Source organism: Chlorocebus sabaeus, chromosome 21 (genome assembly GCF_047675955.1).
Source record: "Chlorocebus sabaeus isolate Y175 chromosome 21, mChlSab1.0.hap1, whole genome shotgun sequence".
NCBI classification, from domain to species: Eukaryota; Metazoa; Chordata; class Mammalia; order Primates; family Cercopithecidae; genus Chlorocebus; species Chlorocebus sabaeus.
The window spans coordinates 31740864-31761242 of record NC_132924.1 but is presented as its reverse complement, the minus strand read 5'-3'; the positions used below and the strand labels follow the sequence as shown (position 1 = coordinate 31761242).

The window sequence follows — 20379 nt, the reverse complement described above, 5'->3', positions numbered from 1 at the left end:
CAGCTCTTTCTCTGTCATTACCTAGCTTGAACATATTCATTGCTTGTGTTAATAGTTCCTCCCACACCTTTGTGCCGTTTTCCAGTGCCGGGAATGCTCTTCACCTCTCTTTCCTGGATTAGCTCATACTCATCCTCAAAGACTTAGTCTCTTCTTACCCAAATCCCTAAATTGGGCTAAAAGCCTCTCTTATACATACTCCTATTTTATTTATATTCCTTGTTTTGTACTGAAATGATATTTAGGGCAGGAACCCCATAGTGTCTACTTTATACCTCTAGTATTTGATATAATACTTGTGTCATAGTTTGCTACTTATTAATGTTTAATGAGCATAACTGAAATTACAAAGAAAGCTAATCACTGAGTTTGACTGTGATAATTAGGTCTGTCAAAAGATCATCTTCCTTTTACTTAGAAATGTATTTGTATAAATAAGAAGGACTAGGTAGAATCAATGACTCCCTTTTGGGAAGACCTAAAATTGTTGCTGTTTAGTGGGGCTAGTGTATATTATGGTAATATGGTCGTATTTACCGTTTTGTATGTAATAAGATCCTCAATATGTTCTGTTCAAAGTTTAACATGTGAACTTTCCTTTCTTTGCTTCTTTTAAAGATGAAACATCCTATTATACCAGTTCATAATTCTTTGGAAAGGTACAGTAGCTTTTTTTCTTCTTGCTAAAAATTAAAAAAAAAAGGATATTTTTATTCCTTGTTTAAAAAAAGATACTTTGATCATGTAATGGTTTTTCTCAGGATTTGAAATAATATGGAAGTAAACATACCTGACTTTCCTCTTTTGAATGAGCCTGAATCAACCCAGAGCAGACCTTTTATTTAGCACTAATAGGGAATATGTTGGCATTTTCCCTAAGATGGATCTCACCCATCACATCTAGTAACTTTTAATTTCTCTAGGGTGTACTGAAGGTTGAAACTTCTCTTGTAGAGGAAACTTTTCTCTGAGCTTTAAGTGTGCTTTTATCTAGAAATGATAGTAGTGCTATTTTGTTGTGTTTAAAAATAAAAATCTTAGGTAGTGTTGCAGGTTGAAAAATAACCTACTATCAAAATCTAAACTATTTCTGTTCCCCTAAATGCTCCTTCAATTTTTAAGGTGATTTAACCCATGAAAGTGGGTTAAATTACTGTAGCCTCAACATCCCGGGCCCAAGCAGTCCCACCTCAGCCTCCCAAGTAGCTGGGACTACAGGTGCATGCCACTATGCCTGGCTAATTTTTGTATTTTTTTGTAGAGACAGCGTTTCACCATGTTGCCCAGGCTGGTCTTGAACCCCTGAGCTCAAGCGATCCACGCGCGTTGGTCTCCCCAAGTGTTGGTATTACAGGCCTGAGCCACTGTGCCCGGCCTCAAATTATTTAATAGTTCGTCTCTTTATATACTATTGCTTACTTCTTTATTACAAGGATTGTTCCCAATTTAGTTATTTCCAGTTTTCTCCTATTCTAAATATTCTTACTAGGAGCATATTTGTAGGTTTTTTGTTGTTGGTGAGGTCTTTGCCTCTATATGCTCCTACATTTTTAATTACTAGGTTGAAATACAGTTTTTTTTTTTAAGAAAATAGCAAATACTTTTCCTGGAGTTACTATGTAGCTTGGACCCTTCCTCCTTATTTTTATTAGAAGAAAATATTTTTGTTCTAATTAGGCTAGGTATAATCACCTAATTATAATAATAAGATATTATGATTGTTCCTTTAACCAATAGAATTAGCTGTTCTACATTGCATGTTAATTGGCTTTTTCTGTTACCCTAATGTGCTGACATTTCCCTCTGGATGTGTTGTGATCCTCCTGGGTTTTTTCTCTCAGACATGCTTTATAAGGAGTACTCTCCCTGGCCGGGCATGGTGGCTCATGCCTATAATTCCAGCGCTTTGGGAGGCCGAGGCAGGTGGATCACCTGAGGTCAAGCATTCAAGACCAGCCTGGCCAACCTGATGAAACCCTGTCTCTACTAAAAATACAAAAACCTGGGCGTGGTAGCGGGCATCTGTAATCCCAGCTACTCAGGAGGCTGAGGCAGGAGAGTCACTTAAACGCGGAAGCCGGAGGTTGCAGTGAGCCAAGATCACACCATTGTACCCCAGCCTGGGCGACAGAGCATCTCAAAATAAAATAAGATAAGATAAGATAAGATAAGATAAGATAAGATAAAATAAAGTTACTGGCCTGTCAAACACAGAGAAATGGCCAGTGGTGTAGAGAGAGAGAAGACGACCCCCAGGGAGAAGTTGAGGAAAGTAAAGTGTACAAAGTGGCACCTGGAGAAAGCTGATTGAAAACCAAAGAGCTGTCAATGACTATTTCCTGATGCTGCTGGGGAGCAGGAAGATTGGGACTGCTGAGGGTGCTGGGAAAGCCATTAACGGCTCTTTGATTTCTGAATTGCAGCCTTGAGGCTGGACTGCTCCCATCACAGGCCTTGGAGGCAGAAGACTGGGAGGTTTGGGTTGATTTAACAATTCTTTCAGTGGATGTTGAAAGGATCACATTTACCTGGGCAGTCAATTTATGACCAGGCTTGGCAGGTGGCTCATGCCTGTAATCCCAGCACTTTAGAAAGCTGAGGTGGGAGGATTGCCTGAGGCTAGGTGGTCAAGACCAACCTGGGCAACATAGTGACACCCTATCTCTACAAAAAATTAGAAATTAACTGGGCATGGTGGCAGGCACCTGTAGTCCGAGCTACTCAGGGTGGAGTGCTCAAGTAGGAGAATTGATTGAGCCCGGTATATTGAGGCTGCAGTGAGCCGTGATTGTGCCACTGTACTACAGCCTGGGTGACAGAGCGGAGACCTGTTTCAAAAGAAAAGACCAAATAATGACTTTCTGGCTTTTTTTCCTTTTAAAAAATTTGCAGGCAAATGGAGTTGAGTACTTGTGAAAATGGATCTTTAAATATGGAAATAAATGGTGAGGAAGAAATCCTAATGAAAAATAAGAATTCCTTATCTTTGAAATCTGCAGAGATAGACTGCAGCATATCAAGTGAGGAAAATACAGATGATAATATAACAGGTAAAAACAAAAGTAAAGTCTGAAACAAACCAGTTTTAGATGATAGAAAATTTGGGAATTTGATGTATATCCATGATAGGGATTAACCTCAAGACCATGTAGTGGTGTCTCCTAAGGAGGATATTGGCTGGGTAAGATAGGTTTTATGACAGAACAACATTCTTTCATCCAGTCTGACCCTGACCTGGTGTTGAGAAGGCAGAGTGAAGAGGAAGATTCCTGCTCAGTGTTCTTGGCTGTGTTCATGGGCTGCAGTGAGCAGAGGGCCTTCAACCCTGTATCTTAAAAGTCCTTTGAACTTAGATTATGATGTTAGACTTAACAGTGTGTAAAATTACCGCAGTTCAGTTTTTCATCCTCCCGGTTTCTGTTGGGCCTGAGGATGTGAGAATTCCCCAGTCACCATGAAGTTTCTACCCAGTCTTCTCTGTGTTTACCAAGCCAGAGTCCCACATTTCAGGTAATAGGTCTGTAGTTCAAATATGCTAATCCCTTGGCACTAATCGCTGAAATCTACTTCAGATCAAAGACAATTATATTAGAGCTTTTAATTATAAGTACTTAATAATTTGAAAATGAAATTAAAATTTCCTCCTCATCTACCTTGAAATAAGAGACCTTGTTTTTTCCTGATGAATTGGGGAGCAGTGTGAGAGTTGAGGGAAGGAGCTGTGTTTTCTTAGCTGTTAATCTGATAGAGACAATCCACACATCATTGAAGTCTTATCTCTTGGGTAAATAATAAAGACAGGGGAAAATGTCTGTCCAAACAGTGCAGTCATTTATTTGCTCTGATAATTTTGCTTCTAGGAATTGTTCTTCAGTGAATAGTTAGATTTAAGGAGAAAGACCTATTGACAGGGATGTTCTTTGTGGCATTACAGTCATTATTTGCAGTAGTTACATTTTATTGAGTCACCATGACCACTGAATTAGCAAATACTAAACTGTTGCTCCTGGGGAAGATACAGGGTTAGGTTCCTGCAAGCCTCTGGTCACAAAATTTTTGTCTACCAATCAATACGTAGCCTTGTTTTATGTGTGTTTTCGTTTAAAGACACTTTAATATGTATTGTTGATTCACTAACATTGAACTCACAGCAAACAGCACTATTACTCATGCTTGAATGAAGCTCATCTAACACACATCTTTTTTCCCTAAGGCACATCACAGCCTTTTTGTGGGTAGGAACACTAGACGGTACTATACTTGGGAGCCCTTTTAAACAGCAAAAACAACAAAATGCACAAACATGCATAAAATGTGGCACTAAAGAAGGACATTTGTCCGTCCTATGAGAGCTGAAACAAGAAGGCAGAACATCACATTGCTCTACCTCAGCTAGGAATATGTGTGTCCAGCAACAAAGTTTTCACCACTCTGCACATGTCCACAAATGATTGCAAAAGTGCCATGTGTATTGATTTTGGGGTTACAAAATAAATTTTAGCAAGTAGACAAATTCACAAATATGTATAGAATGTGCTAATAATGAGTAGTGATTGTATTTATAATTGTAAAATTTTGGAAGCTACCTAAATGCCCCTCATGGGTGTGATACAATATAACATGGGCATTAAAATCATGTTTTTGAAGTGTTGAATGATGATGATACATTGTTTAGTGAAAGCAAGCAGGATTCAAATCTACACATATTTCAAGTTTTGTTTGTGTCTGTAGATGTATGTATATGTGTATGTGAACAGTGTTTCATGAATTTTTATTTCTATGTATTTTTCTGTGTTTTAGAAATTTTCAACAATGAATATGTATTTTTATAATAAATATATAATAGGTTAGTAATAGATATTTTCTACTTTGCAGTCCAAGGTGAAATAATGAAGGAAGATGGAATAGAAAACCTGAAAAATCATGACAATAACTTGACTCAGTCTGGATCAGACTCAAGTTGCTCTCCAGAATGCCTCTGGGAGGAAGGCAAAGAAGTTATCCCAACTTTCTTTAGTACCATGAACACAAGGTATTCTAGACTCTCTAATATCACTGATGCTTGGATACTAGCTTCTATTCTGGAAAATCAGTCATAGTGTTCCTTTCAGGTGATGGCATATTCTAGGAGAATAGAGAATGTAGTATACCAAGTACCTGCTTTACTGTTTGCTCTTTCTTACCAATGAATAAGAAGAAACTGATTGTGAAGTGTGCTCTGTGAACAAATGTTAGCTTGCTTTGGTGGATTATCTTTGGAAAATTATTTTGTGAGACCATATTAGAAAAACAGTCATTGGGGCATAACAAGTCAAATGATTTGCCCTACAGAGAGGCAGCTGTTTCTATGAATTACCTCTGAACTGCAGAGTGCTGATACTGTATTTTCAATCTTTTCTCCTCCGTATCACCAAATTGTGTAGCTTTAGTGACATTGAGCTTCTGGAAGACAGTGGCATTCCCACAGAAGCATTCTTGGCATCATGTTATGCTGTGGTTCCAGTCTTAGGTAAGATTCCTGCAGTTGCCTTACATTCATTCATCTCTAGAATCTGCCTCACTGTAGTTATTTTGCAGGAGAAATACCCCGAACTGTTTGTACAGTGAGATGACCCTTCTTAGCTATTTGTTCAAATCACCAGACACATACAGTTAAAACTTTGTGACCTTAAGCATTATTGCATATTCCCATTTCATTTCTAATTATGATTAAATATTGACCTCAGAATAGTGTAATTTAAAAAGGGGATCTTTCTAGAAACCATACATAAAAGTAAAAAAAGTATTTGAGGAATAGGCCTTCAAATATATTGGCACTGTGAAAAAATGTGTTTTACCAGTTAAAACTTTTTTGTTTTTGAGACAGGGTCTTGCTTTGTTGCCCAGGCTGGAGTGCAGTGGCATGATCTCTGTTCACTGCAAACTTCATCTCCCAGGCTCAAGCAATCCTTCCACCTCAGCCTCCTTGGTAGCTGGACTATATGCACATGCCTGGCTAATTTTTGTATTTTTTTGTAGAGATGGGTTTCATCATGTTGCCCATACTGGTCTGGAATCCCTGGGCTGAAGTGATCCTTCCCTCCCAAAATGTGAGCCACCATACCTGCCCAAAACATATTTTCTTTCTTTTTTTTTTTTTTTTTTTTTTTGAGACGGAGTCTGGCTCTGCCACCCAGGCTAGAGTGCAGTGGCGGGATCTCCGTTCACTGCAAGCTTCACCCCACCAGGTTCATGCCATTCTCCTGCCTCAGCCTCCCGAGTAGCTGGGACTACAGGCGCCTCTCACCACACCTGGCTACTTTTTTTGTATTTTTAGTGGAGACAGGGTTTCACTGTGTCTGCCGGAATGGTCTCCATCTCCAGACCTCCTGATCCACCTGCCTCGGCCTCCCAAAGTGCTGGGATTACAGGCCTGAGCCACTGCGCCCGGTCTCCAAAACATATTTTCAAAGATTTTAAAAGATATATTCTCTCTCTCTAGATATATATGTAAAACATATATATCACGTATATCACATATCACATATGTATCACGCATATATCATACACATATCTCACACATATATCTCACACATATCTCACACATATATCTCACATATATATATGTAAATAAATAAAATATATGTTATGGCTGGGCACAGTGGCTCATGCCTGTAATCCCAGGACTTTGGGAGGCTGAGGCAGGCAGATCACCTGAGATAAGGAGTTTGAGACCAGCCTGGCCAACGTGGTAAAACCCCGTCTTTACTAAAAATACAAAAATTAGTTGGGCGTGGTGGCGCATGCCTGTAATCCCAGTTATTCAGGAGGCTGAGGCAGGAAAATCACTTGAACCTGGGAGGCAGAGGTTGCAGTGAGCCGAGATTGCGCCACTGCACTCCAGCCTGGACGACAGACAGTCTGTCTCAAAAAAAAAATGTATATGTATATATGTTACGTGTATATATAGATGATGTATTTATATTTATAATAAATATATCTATGAAAATTTATATGTAAATTTAAATTATATGTAATTTATATATATAACAAATATATCATTTTATATATTATATATAGTGTTTATATATATAAAAAAGTTTATGTCAAATTCACTTTTACTTGTATAAAGTCAGTAATACCAAGAATGGCTAATGTGTTGAAATTTGCTCTATGACCCATTTAACTATACATCTTTTGTAAAAATTGAGGTATAACTTGTGTAGGACTTAACTGTTATGATTCAGTGAATTTTGACAAATGCATCTACCTCTGTAATCCATATCCTTATCAAGAAATAGGATGTTTTCATCATCCTGGAATGTTCCCTGTGTCACTCAGTCTAAAATAATAAACCATTTTATTGATTTCTGTCACCATAGGTTAGTTCTGCCTATTCTGAAACTTGATATAACTGGAATATTATACTCTTTTGCCTCTGGCTTTTCTCATACAGTGTGTTTTTGAGATTCATCCTTGTTGTCTGTATCAGTAGTTCATTCCTTTTTATTGCTAAGTAGTATTCCATTAAATGAATATACCACAATTAGTTATTCACTCTCTTATTGATGGATGTTGGGTGGTTTGTAGTTTGGGACTCTTTTTTTTTTTTCTTGAGACAGCCTTGCTCTGTCACCTAAGCTGGTGTGCAGTGGCACTATCTTGGCTCACTGCAACCTCCACCTCCTGGGTTCAAGTAATTCTCCTGCCCCAGCCTCCCGAGTAGCTGCGATTACAGGCCTATGCCACCATGCCCGGCTAATTTTTTTTTGTATTTTTAGTAGAGACAAGGTTTCACCATATTGGCCAGGCTGGTCTCAAACTCCTGACTTCATGTGATCCACCCACCTTGGCCTCCCAAAGTGCTGGGATTACAGGAGTGAGCCACCGCTCTTGGCCAATTTGGGACTATTATAAATGAAATTGCTCTGAACATTTTTGTGCCCATGGGCCTATGCTTTCATTTCTCTTGAGTAAATACCTAGGACTGGAATTGCTGGTTCATAGTTTAATTTTATAATAAACTGCCAGACAGTTATAATGGTTGCACAGTTGTTCATAGTGTATGAGTATTCTAGTTGTTTCACATCTTCACCAGCATTTGGTGGTGTCAATATTTTGTTTTTGGCCATTCCTGCATGTCTTAGTGATATTTCATTGTGGCTTTAATTTGCATTTCCATGATGACTAATGATATTGAGCACTTTTATTGGCCATCGCTATCTCTTCCATTGTGAAATGTCTGTTCAAATCTTTCACCCATTTTTAAAAGTCAATTGTTTTTCTTTTTATTACTGAGTTGGGAGAGTTCTTTATATATTCTTAATTAAAATTTCATTGTAGACATGTGAGTATTTTCCCCCAGACTATGGCTTGCCTCCTCCTTTTCTTAATGATTCCTTTTCAGAAGTTTTAAATTTTGATGAAGTCCAGTTTCTTCTGCTTTTAGTGTCTTAAGAAATCTTTACCTATCCCAAAGGTCATAAAGATATTCTGTTTTCTTCTAGACTCCTCTAACTTTTACATTTGTGCCTATGAACCAACCCCTGGAATTATTTTTTGTGTGTGGTGTGAGGTAGGGAGTTGAGGCTCATTTTTTTTTCCCCCTTGTGGTATCTGGTTGCTCAAGAACCATGGGTCAAAATATGTTTTCCCTTTTACATTGCTTTGGCAACTCTGTCAAAAATCAGTTGAACTTATAATGCTTATAATGTGGGACTGTTTCTGGACTCTCTCTTCTGTTCCAGTGATCTTATGGTGTCTTAATTATAAGGCTTGAAATCAGATAATGTAAATCTCTCAGTTTTTTCTTTTTCAAGGTTGTTTTGGAAATTCTAGGCCTTTTGATAAATTTTAGCTGTTCAATTCCTATTTAAAAGTCTTTTAGGATTTTGATTAAGATTACATTGTATCTGGAAACCAATTAGGGGAAAACTGGCATCTTAAACAACATTGAAGGCAGGGCTTACTGGCTCATAACTGTAATCCCAGCACTCTGGGAGGCCAAGGCAGGAGGATCGCTTGAGACCAGGAGTTTGATCCTGGCCTAGGCAACAAAGTGAGACCCTGTCCCTATAAAAAAATTAGCCAGGTGTGATGGCGCAAGCCTATAGTCCCAGCTACTTGGGAGGCTGATGCAGGAGAATCACCTGAGCCTGGGATATCAAGGCTGCAGTGAGCCGTGATTGCACCCTGTACTCCATCCTAGGTGACAGAGCAAGACCCTGTCTCAAAAACAAAAACACTGATAATCTTCCAATCCATGAGGATGCTATATCTGTTTACTTAAGTCATTTTAATTTTCTCTCAAGAATGTTCTATATAGTTTTTAGTGTATAGCTATTATACATCTTTTGTTAGGAATAAATTTTAGAATTTTTTGTTTATTCTGTTGTAAAAAGTGTTTTATTTCATTTTCCAATTATTAATAGCATGTACATATAAATTGTGTTTATATGCTGAGTTTTTATAATCATGAATTAGTTAACTTTATAAAATGTTTTTTCTTTATTTGCTGAAGTCATTTTTTTTTTTCCTGTAATTTGTTAATGTAGTGAATTACATTGTTTGGATGAATTTCATTCATTATCTTGATATTTGTTTCTATCATCTTGCTACTTATTTTCTGCTTTTCTCTGTATGTTCTTTGTTCCCTTTTAAAAAACTCCTTCCCTGATTTCTCACCAGTTAACTAATTTTTTTTTAGTATTCTGTTTTATTTCCTCTTTTGGCTTCTTAGCTACCTATCTTTGTCCCTGCCTTTCTTTTAGATCAATCAAGTGTTTTTTTTTTTTTTAGAGTTCCACTATCTTTTCTCTTTTGGCTTTTTAGCTATACCTCTTTGTTTTATTTTTTAGTCATTGTTCTTGCCCAACAGAAATATTCAAACCACATATGTAATTTTAAGTTTTCTAGTAGGCACATTATCATAGTAAACAAAAATTAATTTTAATAATGTATTTTAAAACCTAGAATATCTAAAATATCTCAACATGTAATAAATATAAAAGAATCATTGGGCCGGGCGTGGCAGCTCACGCCTGTAATCCCAGCACTTTGGGAGGCCAAGGCAAGTGGATCACAAAGTCAGGAGATCGAGACCAGCTTGGCCAATGTGGTGACACATGCCTGTAATCCCAGCTACCTGGGAGGTTGAGGCAGGAGAATCGCTTGAACCAAGGAGTTGGAGGTTGCAGTGAGCCGAAATCACGCCACTGCATTCTAGCCTGGTGACAGAGCGAGACTCCATCTCAAAAAAAAAAAAAAAAAGAATAATTAGTAAGTTTGGGCATGGTGGCTCACGCCTATAATCCCAGCACTTTGGGAGGCTGAGGTGGGCAGATCACTTGAGATTAGGAGTTCAAGACCAGTCTGGCCAACATGGTGAAGCCTGTCTCTCCTAAAAATACAAAAATTAGCTGGGTGTGGTGGTGGGCATCTATAATCTCAGCTACTCAGGAGGCTGAGGCAGGAGAATCGCTCGAACCCGGAAGGTGGAGGTTGCCGTGAGCTGAGATCACGCTGCTCCACTCCAGCCTGGGGACACAGTGAGAGACTCCATCTCAAAAAAAACAAACAAAAAAACCAAAAGAATCATTAATGAGATATTTTGCAATCTCTTTTTCATACTTAGTCTTCCAAATTTGGTATGTAGTTTACCTCCAGTACATTTTGGTTAGTACTAGCCACACTGCAAGTACTAGCTAGCCACATATCTAGTGGCTACCATATTGGACAGTGCAGCCCTAAGGATTACTATATGAATCCTAAACTTATAAGATTGTCTTCATCTCACCTGTCACTTAGGGCCTCATTATAACTCACCTTGGAGTAGTGTAATAGAAAAAGATGATAATAGTATCCTGGAAGCTTTTGAAGGTTATGTTTAGATAATGATTTGGAAACAAAAATTAAAGTTGTTGAGGATCTGCTAAATTTATTATTTCTTTATTATAAAAATATTGCCACTTAAAATTATTTTTTCAGAAATGTTTTTGATCTTTTCTTCTAGACAAACTTGGTCCTACAGTGTTTGCTCCTGTTAAGATGGATCTTGTTGGAAATATTAAGGTGAGCATACTGGTTTGTCTCTGTGGAAACTTTTAAATAAAGGAAAATGTTGTCAACATTTTTGTGCTTGGCAAGAATAAATCAAAAAGTGGAAAATGTATCACTGTTCTTTAAGAGAGCAAGCATCTTTCTTCTCACATTGTGAATGCTCAGTAAGGGAATTACTAAGCCTTTATTATATGCTAGAGTTAAGCTTTATGGGGAGTAGAAGATTCATTTTTAAAATGAAACCAGGACTGCCTTTTCATGTGCACCGTGTGGCTCAGTAGGGTTTCACTCTAATGTCCACACTGATTCTGTGCTTTTTTAAGTTGAAATGATGACAAGTTATATTTTTCTATAAGCTAGGTTATATAGTGAAAATAGCTGTCAGTGGCCTGGGACTCAAAAGACCCATTTCCAGTGGTAGTTGTGGGACCATCAACAACTCACCAAATTTCTCTGAGTCTCTTTCTTCCAGGTAAAATAAGGGATGGGTCCCCTTTTAAATGTAGATTAAATGTTACCTTCTTGAGGATACAGTACCTAATAAAAATCTGTCTTTTTTGTCATTGGAGACTAGTCTTTGAGGAAGCACTATTAGGAATTCCTGTAGATATGCCTTTCTTTATTGTATTTAGGTGGAATAGTTGCAAGTAGTCTCATTAGAACAAATGATTGTTGAGTTTTATACTCAGAGTGAAAAGTATCTGCCAAAGACAGCCATGAGAGAGGTTCTGAGGCAGAAAGAAGAACTTAAAGAACAAAACTTTAAACCCTGAGACTATTTAATTCCAGTTTAAGCTACACAGAATTCTTCAAAAAAAATATTATCATGAAAACATAAGGAAAAAGGTAATAGAAGCTTAATTTGTTTTCTTAGAGGCCTGCTTGCCAAACTTACAAGTCTCAATACTATACTGAGTTGCTTGATAAATTCGGCATTTTAAACTTAGGTTGTTTCCCTGCTTTCCCTGCAGAAGGTAAATCAGAAATACATAACCAACAAAGAAGAGTTTACCACTCTCCAGAAGATAGTGCTGCACGAAGTAGAGGCGGATGTAGCCCAGGTTAGGAACTCGGCGACTGAAGCCCTCTTGTGGCTGAAGAGGTGAGGCAGGTGGGGTGGGACAGCAGTTAAAATCTAGCTCAAAAAAAATTACCAGCAAAAAAAATTGTTGCACAAAGGAGACTGCTTCTGAGTGAAGGATCTAGTTGAATTGTGTAGCCTTTTCTAGAAGGCCTAATGAATAATACCACTTTTTTTTGCCTCCCTTTTGATGGTGATAAATATTGTTAATAAGTATATAAGATAGGAATCTTAAAGGCATTAAAGTCAACTGGCTTCTCTTTAAATCAATAGCTCTCCAACTTCAGTGGCATCAGAATCATCTGGAGGACTTGTTAAAAACACTAGACTCAGAACCAGTTTCTGATTGAGTAACTTGGATGGGGCCCCAGAATTTGCATTTCTAGCAAATTCCCAGGTAATGCTAAAGCCACTAGTCCTGGGACACATTTTGAAAACCACTTCTTTAGGTATATAGGATGAGATGAAGGATGGGCTCCAGAGCAAGCTAAAGGGAAGTGAAGGGAAGAGGTTCAGGAAGGAATGCCATATGATTTGACCTATTCACTGCTGTGCCTGAGATGTTACTGAAATGGAAGCTGATGTCTGCCGTTTCTTTATACTCATTGAACATAAGGGAACTTTGAAAGTAATATTTCTTCCTTTATTTTGTTTTAGAGGTCTCAAATTTTTGAAGGGATTTTTGACAGAAGTGAAAAATGGGGAAAAGGATATCCAGACAGCCCTGAGTAAGTGTTCTTTATGTTTTGTCAGATGAATCAATAGAATGTGGAATGGAGACCCCTAGAGGAGGATACAGGGTATAGGGGATACTTCTGCTTTTCAGGATTTCATTTTGTTTCTTTTCTTATTTCGTTATTATTCATTGCTTCCTATATGCTTTGTTTTAAAAGTACCTATGAGACAATGACCTGGTAATCTAGATGTAACTTACTAAAAATCAGTATATTGTAAAGAAGTGCTGAATGGAAAGCCATCTCTTAAATATAATAGGAAGACCTAATATTATCAAGAAGTTAGTTTTCCTAAATCTTCAGATATATTATAGTCCTTGAAAATCATACATATCCAAAGAAAAGCTTGAAGTCCATAACAGCGGATTGGCATGGGGGAATCCCAGGGATATGTCCTGGAGTAGGATTAAAGGTTTTCATCATCCTGTACTCCTCAAATATATAATGCTCTGTGCATCCCAGTTCCTAGTCGTGGAGCCAGAATGGGATGAAGGGCTTGGTCAAAGGAGATCATCTTATATCTCCAGCACCTTAAGGTAGTGACTGCAACATTGTAGGTGCTTAATAAACATTGGACAAGTAGGTAGATGGATGGATGTGTGGATAGAGCCATTTATCAGACCAGTTTTGGAAAATGTTGAGATTTGGAAGCATCCTTACAGTGCTTCCAGTGGAGTGGCTGAACTCTCACCGTTGATCTGTAGGAAATTCTTCTAGCATGGGCCGTGAGGCATGTGTGGAGAAAAAAATGAACTGTGACAGAAACTAATTAGATGCTTCTGGCTTGAGAGGGAGCTAGTGTTCTCTGTGGCTTTTTTTCAGTGTCATAGTTGGGTTCTACCTCCTTCTGTTAGTTCTCTCTCTGGGCCATGAGTCCTCAAGAATTGTGCCCTCACATGATTTCCCGAGTCTGCCCCATCTAGCAACTGCTGATCTGCCATAAAAATGAGAGCTGACATTTTGATAGCACTTTGTGAAGAATTTAGACTTCATAAACTTAATCCTCATTTCTATCCATTTTTACAGGTTAGGGAACTGTAAGATTAAAATACTGCTTAAGACCAACATAGGGTCTGAAGCAAAGTGGCTTTGAAGCCCCTGCTTTGAAAGTCCAGATTTCTCCTACAGAGGGTCTTCTCCACCATCCCTGGGCCACCTGCATTTTTACATTCCCCATACATCCCTGAATTTCAGAATGGTCTCAGTTATATTCTCCCCTCTGTGTCCTGATTTCAAGTACTAAAAGTGTATTCAGCATGTCTACTCATGCCCCCTAGCCAGTATCTGTCAAGCTTTATGGCTTGTGGAGTGATAGGATCAGGAGCTCTGGAGTGGCTCTGTGGATTCTGCCACTCATTAGTGCTCTGCCCTTAGGCGAGTTATTTAACATCTCTGATCCTCACTTTCCTCATCTATAAAATGGGAATGGTGATATTGTTTCCCTAATAAGTTGGTTGTAAATATTAAGTGGGTGTATGTGCATGTGAAAAAATTACAGAAGTATTTGGTACACAAAACAGTATGGCCGGGCGCGGTGGCTTATGCCTGTAATCCTACTACTTTGGAAACCTGAGGCAGGAGGATCACTTGAGTTCAGGAGTTTGAGACCAGCCTGGGCAACATGGCAAAACTCCATCTCTCCAAAAATAATACAGAAATTAACTGAGTATGGTGTTGCGTGCCTGTAGTCCCAGCTACTTAGGGGACTGAGGTGGGAACATTGCTTGAGCCCAGGAGGTCAAGGCTGCAGTGAGTTGTGGTCGTGCCGCTGTACTCCAGTCTGGGCGATCAAGTGAGACCAGACTCTGTCTAAAAAAAAAAACAAACACTGCTCAGTTGTCAAGATTAGCATCTATTGTTGTGATAATGATGTTTTGTCATCATTATCATAATCATGATACATGAAGTTAATAACCTGCCAGAAAATAAGACTTACTTGTCCCAAATCAGTAATGGAAAGTTTACAAAGCTTAGGTGCCAAGCCAGAAACTTCTCTTCAAACTGACTTATTAGTATGGAATTTTCATGCCAGTAGAAAGACTTCTCCACCTGTTGGAAATGCAGAAGATACAGGGTTCAGCACTGTGTGCCCAGTGGACTCCCCATGTCTTATGCTGCTATTACTTTGTTAGGGCTGTGTATGGAAGGGGAGTAGGACAATGTTGATCCCATTTAGCCCACTGCAGGAGCTGGGGTGGAACAGAACCCATCTGCTTATGGGCTTTGACCGCCCGCTAGAGATAGAAAGGAAACTGAGGATATACCATTTCTGTCCAGTCCCAACCCTGATTCTGCCCACTTTTCTCTCTTCTTTTCTCCTCAAGGTTTCTCATCAAACCTTGTACTTGATTTGGAGACTGGGCCCAGGGGATGTGTTGACTTTGTGAAGAAAGAGGAGACTTTGAAGGGCAAATGCTGCTTTGTGACTGCAATAATCACAGCCAGTCTCAGCTTTTTCTTCCCTCTCTTCTCCTTCGGCACAATTTTTGATGGAAAAGAGAAGGGAGGCTGTAAATTTGACATTTTCATCCTGATGTTCAGGCTTATTTCAAAGAAGGTGTTTATGATTTAAATCCTATCTTTGATTGTGGAAATCCCTAGATTCTTGCTGCTGCTCAGTGTGAGGAGATAAAGTTCCACTATTAAACCCACCCTTCCTCCAAAGTTCCCCTATTAAACCCACCCTCCCTCCCCCACAGACACAGACACAACAAGCTCTGTGTAAACGGTTTTTTGATAAATGTTTACACAATAGTTATTCAGAACCTGTAGGTTCCTTGATGCATATTTCTTGTGGGATAATGGTTCCTTTTTCTCATTTTGAAGTCCCAGCCTTTATAAGTAGAAGTGATACCTTGTTTGAAATGAGGGAGGGTGAATAAGTAGGTAAATGAGTGTGCAATTTATATGCCATTTATAGGCAAGTTTGTTGACTTTTTTAAATTCTAAAGTTGAATTTAAAAATAGCTATCACTTAACAATAGGGCACCCAGTGTAACTACTACACTAAGTTCTTTTTTTTTTTTTTTTTTTTTTTTTTTTTGAGATGGAGTCTCGCTCTGTCGCCCGGGCTGGAGTGCAGTGGCCGGATCTCAGCTCAATGCAAGCTCCGCCTCCTGGGTTTACGCTATTCTCCTGCCTCAGCCTCCCGAATAGCTGGGACTACAGGCACCCGCCACCTCACCCGGCTAGTTTTTTTGTATTTTTTTAGTAGAGATGGGGTTTCACCGTGTTAGCCAGGATGGTCTCGATCTCCTGACCTCGTGATCCGCCCGCCTCGGCCTCCCAGAGTGCTGGGATTACAGGCTTGAGCCACCGCGCCTGGCCTAAGTTCTTGATAAATATTTTATTTAATCTTCCAAATACTCTCCAGTGAATAAACTGAGGTTTAAAGAGGATAAATACTTTCCCTAGGGTCTCAAAATCTCCATCAGTGGTTCTCAAGCTGGTCCGAGGTCAGCAGCATCTTTATCACCTGAAAACTCATTAGAAATGCAGACTATCCAGTTCCACCCCAGACCTGCTGAATCAGACACTCTGATGCTGGGGCCTGGCAGTCCATGGTTTAACAAGTCATTCGGGTGATTCTAATCAACGCTAAAGTTTGAGACCTAGTCATCTAGACTTGGGCCTTTGAGGTTCACCTGTCACTTGTCTACATCTTGATCATTTTGAGATTTTGACTGCATCTAAGAGATTTTTAATAAGCAGAAGTAAAACTGCTGAAATTAGTTATAGCATCAGTTGATTTTGCCTCCTTTTCATCATAATTAGACAGCTTTCCAATAAAAATACTGCTTAAGAAAGGTTTGAGGTGAATGTTCATGAAACTTGTGTGGTCTTAGTGGCCTTGGAAATAGGACCTTTATATGTAAAAGTCCTAAATAACATAGTAGAAGTCATGACTCAGTTACCTTTCTGGAAAATGCATCTCTAGTTATTGCATTGCTGCAACTCTGTGATCTGGAATACTTCCAGCATCTGGAAGAGGCCTTAGACTTTCCACTGCCCCTTTTTGCACTTGAGCCATCACTTGGCTTCCCCATAATGATGATCAGAGTGAAACATTTTGGGTGGTTTCATGCTAAGAGCTGCTCTGTTCCCTTAGTGTCCTCTAACATTCTATAGAGGCCATTTTCAGGAGGGAGTTGGGTTCACAAGGCAGATATGTTTAATGATCTGCCTTAGAGCTGAGTCCCCCTCTCCATTGCATATTCCACATCAAAAGGAGATTTTGGAAAGCATCCTTGCAAGTGGAAGGAAGGAAAGTTGCTCTGGCATTTCATGCACCATTGTATTAAATGTTATATGCTCTGTGCTCAGTGGGATAACATATTGCCACATATCTCACCTCAGAATGATCCCATAAATGTCAGTAAAAATTAACACAACCAAGATCCTTTTCTGGCATAGAATAGAAAAGATTTTAAAAGGATGCTCAATCATGTATTTAATATGAAAGGCTTTCATAGACAAGGAGAGATAAGTGAGAGAGATAAAGTCAGAACTCATAATCAGATATTTGACATCAGATCATAACTTGGCCATTCTGAAAATACTATGGAACGTGAATTGTTATACTCTTTCCAGAACCATTTGCAGCATATGCCTCCGCTGACAGGACTGGCTGGCAGCACAAGCGTTAGTCTTAACAGTGCCTGAAGTTAACAAAGGGCATCTCTGGGTACTTGTTTTATCTCTTTGCACTCGTTATTGTCCATACAACTCAGTTTACCTTAAGCTTAGTCACCATAAAGAATTCAGAGGTTACTTTCCTAGTAGCTCTGTTTTTAAAAATACATGCCCAAGTGCTGTAATCCCAGCGCTTTGAGAGGCCAAGGGAGGCAGATCACTTGAGCTCACGAGTTTGAGACCAGCCTGGGGAACATGGCAAAGCCCCATCTCCTCAAAACATACAAAAATTAGCCATGTGTGGTGGCACAAGCCTGTAGTTCTAGCTACTTGGGGGCCTGAGGTGGGAGGATCACTTGTGCTAGGGACGTTAAAGCTGCAGTGAGCCATGTTTGCACCATTGCACTCCAGCCTGGGTGACAAACCAAGATTCTGTCTCAAAAAAGAAAATTATAAATAATTCAGGCATTTAACAAATAGCTACCACTTGACCTAATAGAAAAAATAGTTCAATACAGTTAAGTACCTACATGTCACCCCTTAATCCTGTGACTCCCATCGTTTTCCAGAGATCATCATCCTGAATTTGCTGTTGTTCATTATGTAATACATGTTTTTATACTTTTGCTGTATATTTATGTGTCCATAAGCAGCGTCTAGTATTGTACTACATGTTTTAAACTTGTATATGTGGTATCATATTGTATACATTCTTCCTTCTTCACTCAGTGTTTTCAGATTTTAGCCACTGTTGATGCTTGTAGTCCTGGCTCATTCCTTTTCCTTGCTGTTTAGCATTTCATTGTATGAATAGACCACAGTTTAGAAAAACTAATATACTGTTAATGGACACAGTTGATTACAGATTTTCACTGTTAAAAGCAATTATGCAATGTACATGTTCCTTTCACACATGTTCTCTATCACATGGAAAATTATGTCCAGAGAGCACACCAGAAAAAGGAGGAGGCTTCTCATAGCTAAGAGGGACTGGCCCAGGGGCTTTGGCTGTCTACAGACTGGTAATTCATGGGGCCTTACTGCTTGAGAAGCTGTGCTGCCAGAACAGTGGTTCTCAAACTCTAGCCTGTATTAACCTCACCTGGAAGGCTCCTTGAAACACAGATTGCTCTGTAGGTCTGACGTGAGGCTGAGACTTTGCATTTCTAACAAGTTCCCAGGTGATGCCGAGGCTGCTGGTTTGGAGACTGCACTGGAAACTGCTGCTGTAGTACCTAATACAATTGGAATGGCTGAACCACATGACGGGATATTGCCAAATTGCTCTCCAAAGTCTATAATTACCAGCAGAGTAGTGAGAGTTCCCAATACTCCACATTCTTTTTAGCACTTGTCATTGTCAGCCTTTTAAATTTGTGCCTGATGGCTGTAAAATGATAGAATATTGCCAAAGTTTTTGTTCTTAGATAACAAGTAAGGTTGAGCAGCTTTTCCTGTCTTCATTGGCAATTTGATTTCCTTCTGGTGAGTTGCCTGTTCATGTACTTTGACCACCTTTCTCTTAGGTTTCCTTTATCGACTCCTGGGAGTTCTTTTTATTTCCTGGATATTAATCTTTTTCAGTTATGGGCTAAAATGTCTAATCTTCTTCAGTTATGGGTTAAAATGTCTTCTATCAGTCTGTGGCTTACCTTTGCTCTTTATTTATGGTGTCTTTTGGTATATAGAAGTTTCAGTTTTTATGTAATCAAACATGTCATTCTTTATGGCTTGCATTTTTTATATCTTGTTTAAGAAATCCCTTTTTCCCTTGAGGTCACAAAGATATTCTCTGACATTTTCTTCTCAAAGTTTTGTAGGTTTGCTTTCATATTTATGTCTTTAGTCTTCTTGGAATTTATTTTTGTGAATGGTGTAAGGTGGGGATATAATTTTATTATTTCCAATCAGAAAGCCAGTTGTCTTAGCAGCATTCATTGGATCACCTGTTCTTTTCCCCACTTGTGTGTAATACCAACTTTGAGAGAGAAAGAGAGAAAGAAAGAGAGAGAGATCTGTTCTAGACTCCATATTCTGGTCCATTGTTCTTTCGCCCACCTATGCTTTAAAAAGACATGAGTTATCGGATGAAGGTTCTTACTTTTCTGAGTTACTGGACCGTTCTCTCTAGAAGTCATAGGACCTTAGGGCAAGCACACTTCCCCAGTGCCTATCTGTTTCCCACCAGCCTCCTGCCAAACTTGACTACCTGCTTTCAAATCTCCTAGTTCCTAATTCTTGCCTCAGAAATGTCTAGTCAAGCACATTTGCAGAGCTATGATTGTCATTTCCTCAGCTGGTGAGTAATTCCGCCCTTTTTGGCTTTGGTTATCTACTTTCCAGGCTTTCTCTTAAGACTTAGATTGACATTTCTCTTGTCTTCTCTACAAGCCAAAATAACTTTACCAATTATAGGTTTACAGTAGAAAAACACTTTCCTATACAAAGTTCCTGGACAGAATGGTTGTCCACCAACAGTAATGGAAGGGTTGTTCTCTCAGTTACTATAAAAGCTTTAGGCATAATCTCTAAATACCTGATAGCAAGTTTCTGAGTTACTAATAGTAAATGAATGAGAACTGTGCAGTTTCCATAACCAGAATAAGGTGCTAATTCTTTCAGAAAAACGATTGGAAAAGGCATATTTTTCATTTTTATTACATTGTTTACAGAGTAAATACTAGTTTTTTGACAGAATGTTGTGATGCAACAAGAGTGTCCCCAGGTCTCATTGCTTTTAACTTTGTGACCTTGGGCAAGTCACTACCTTTCTGGGTCTTCCATGTCTTCATTTCTAAAAGGAAAAGAATTAGGCAAGGTGATTGTCAAGGCTTCCTACTCAGAAATTTTGACTCAGTCTTTGGGGAACTGACACATCTCAAAGAACTGGGAGAA

General features: G+C 39.0%; 1 protein-coding gene across 4 annotated transcripts in view; it reads left to right on the top strand.

Annotated features, from left to right (window-relative positions):
- Window positions 1–20379, top strand: part of PLEKHA8 (pleckstrin homology domain containing A8) — an 87603-nt gene that overhangs the window by 28466 nt on the left and 38758 nt on the right. For all 4 annotated transcript variants that reach the window (XM_007981729.3, XM_007981730.3, XM_007981728.3 and 1 more), the window contains exons 6-12: window positions 619–659; window positions 2893–3050; window positions 4876–5032; window positions 5424–5509; window positions 10991–11049; window positions 12009–12139; window positions 12776–12846. In XM_007981729.3, coding sequence (XP_007979920.1) covers window positions 619–659; window positions 2893–3050; window positions 4876–5032; window positions 5424–5509; window positions 10991–11049; window positions 12009–12139; window positions 12776–12846 — 703 coding nt within the window. The remainder of the gene's footprint in view (window positions 1–618; window positions 660–2892; window positions 3051–4875; window positions 5033–5423; window positions 5510–10990; window positions 11050–12008; window positions 12140–12775; window positions 12847–20379) is intronic.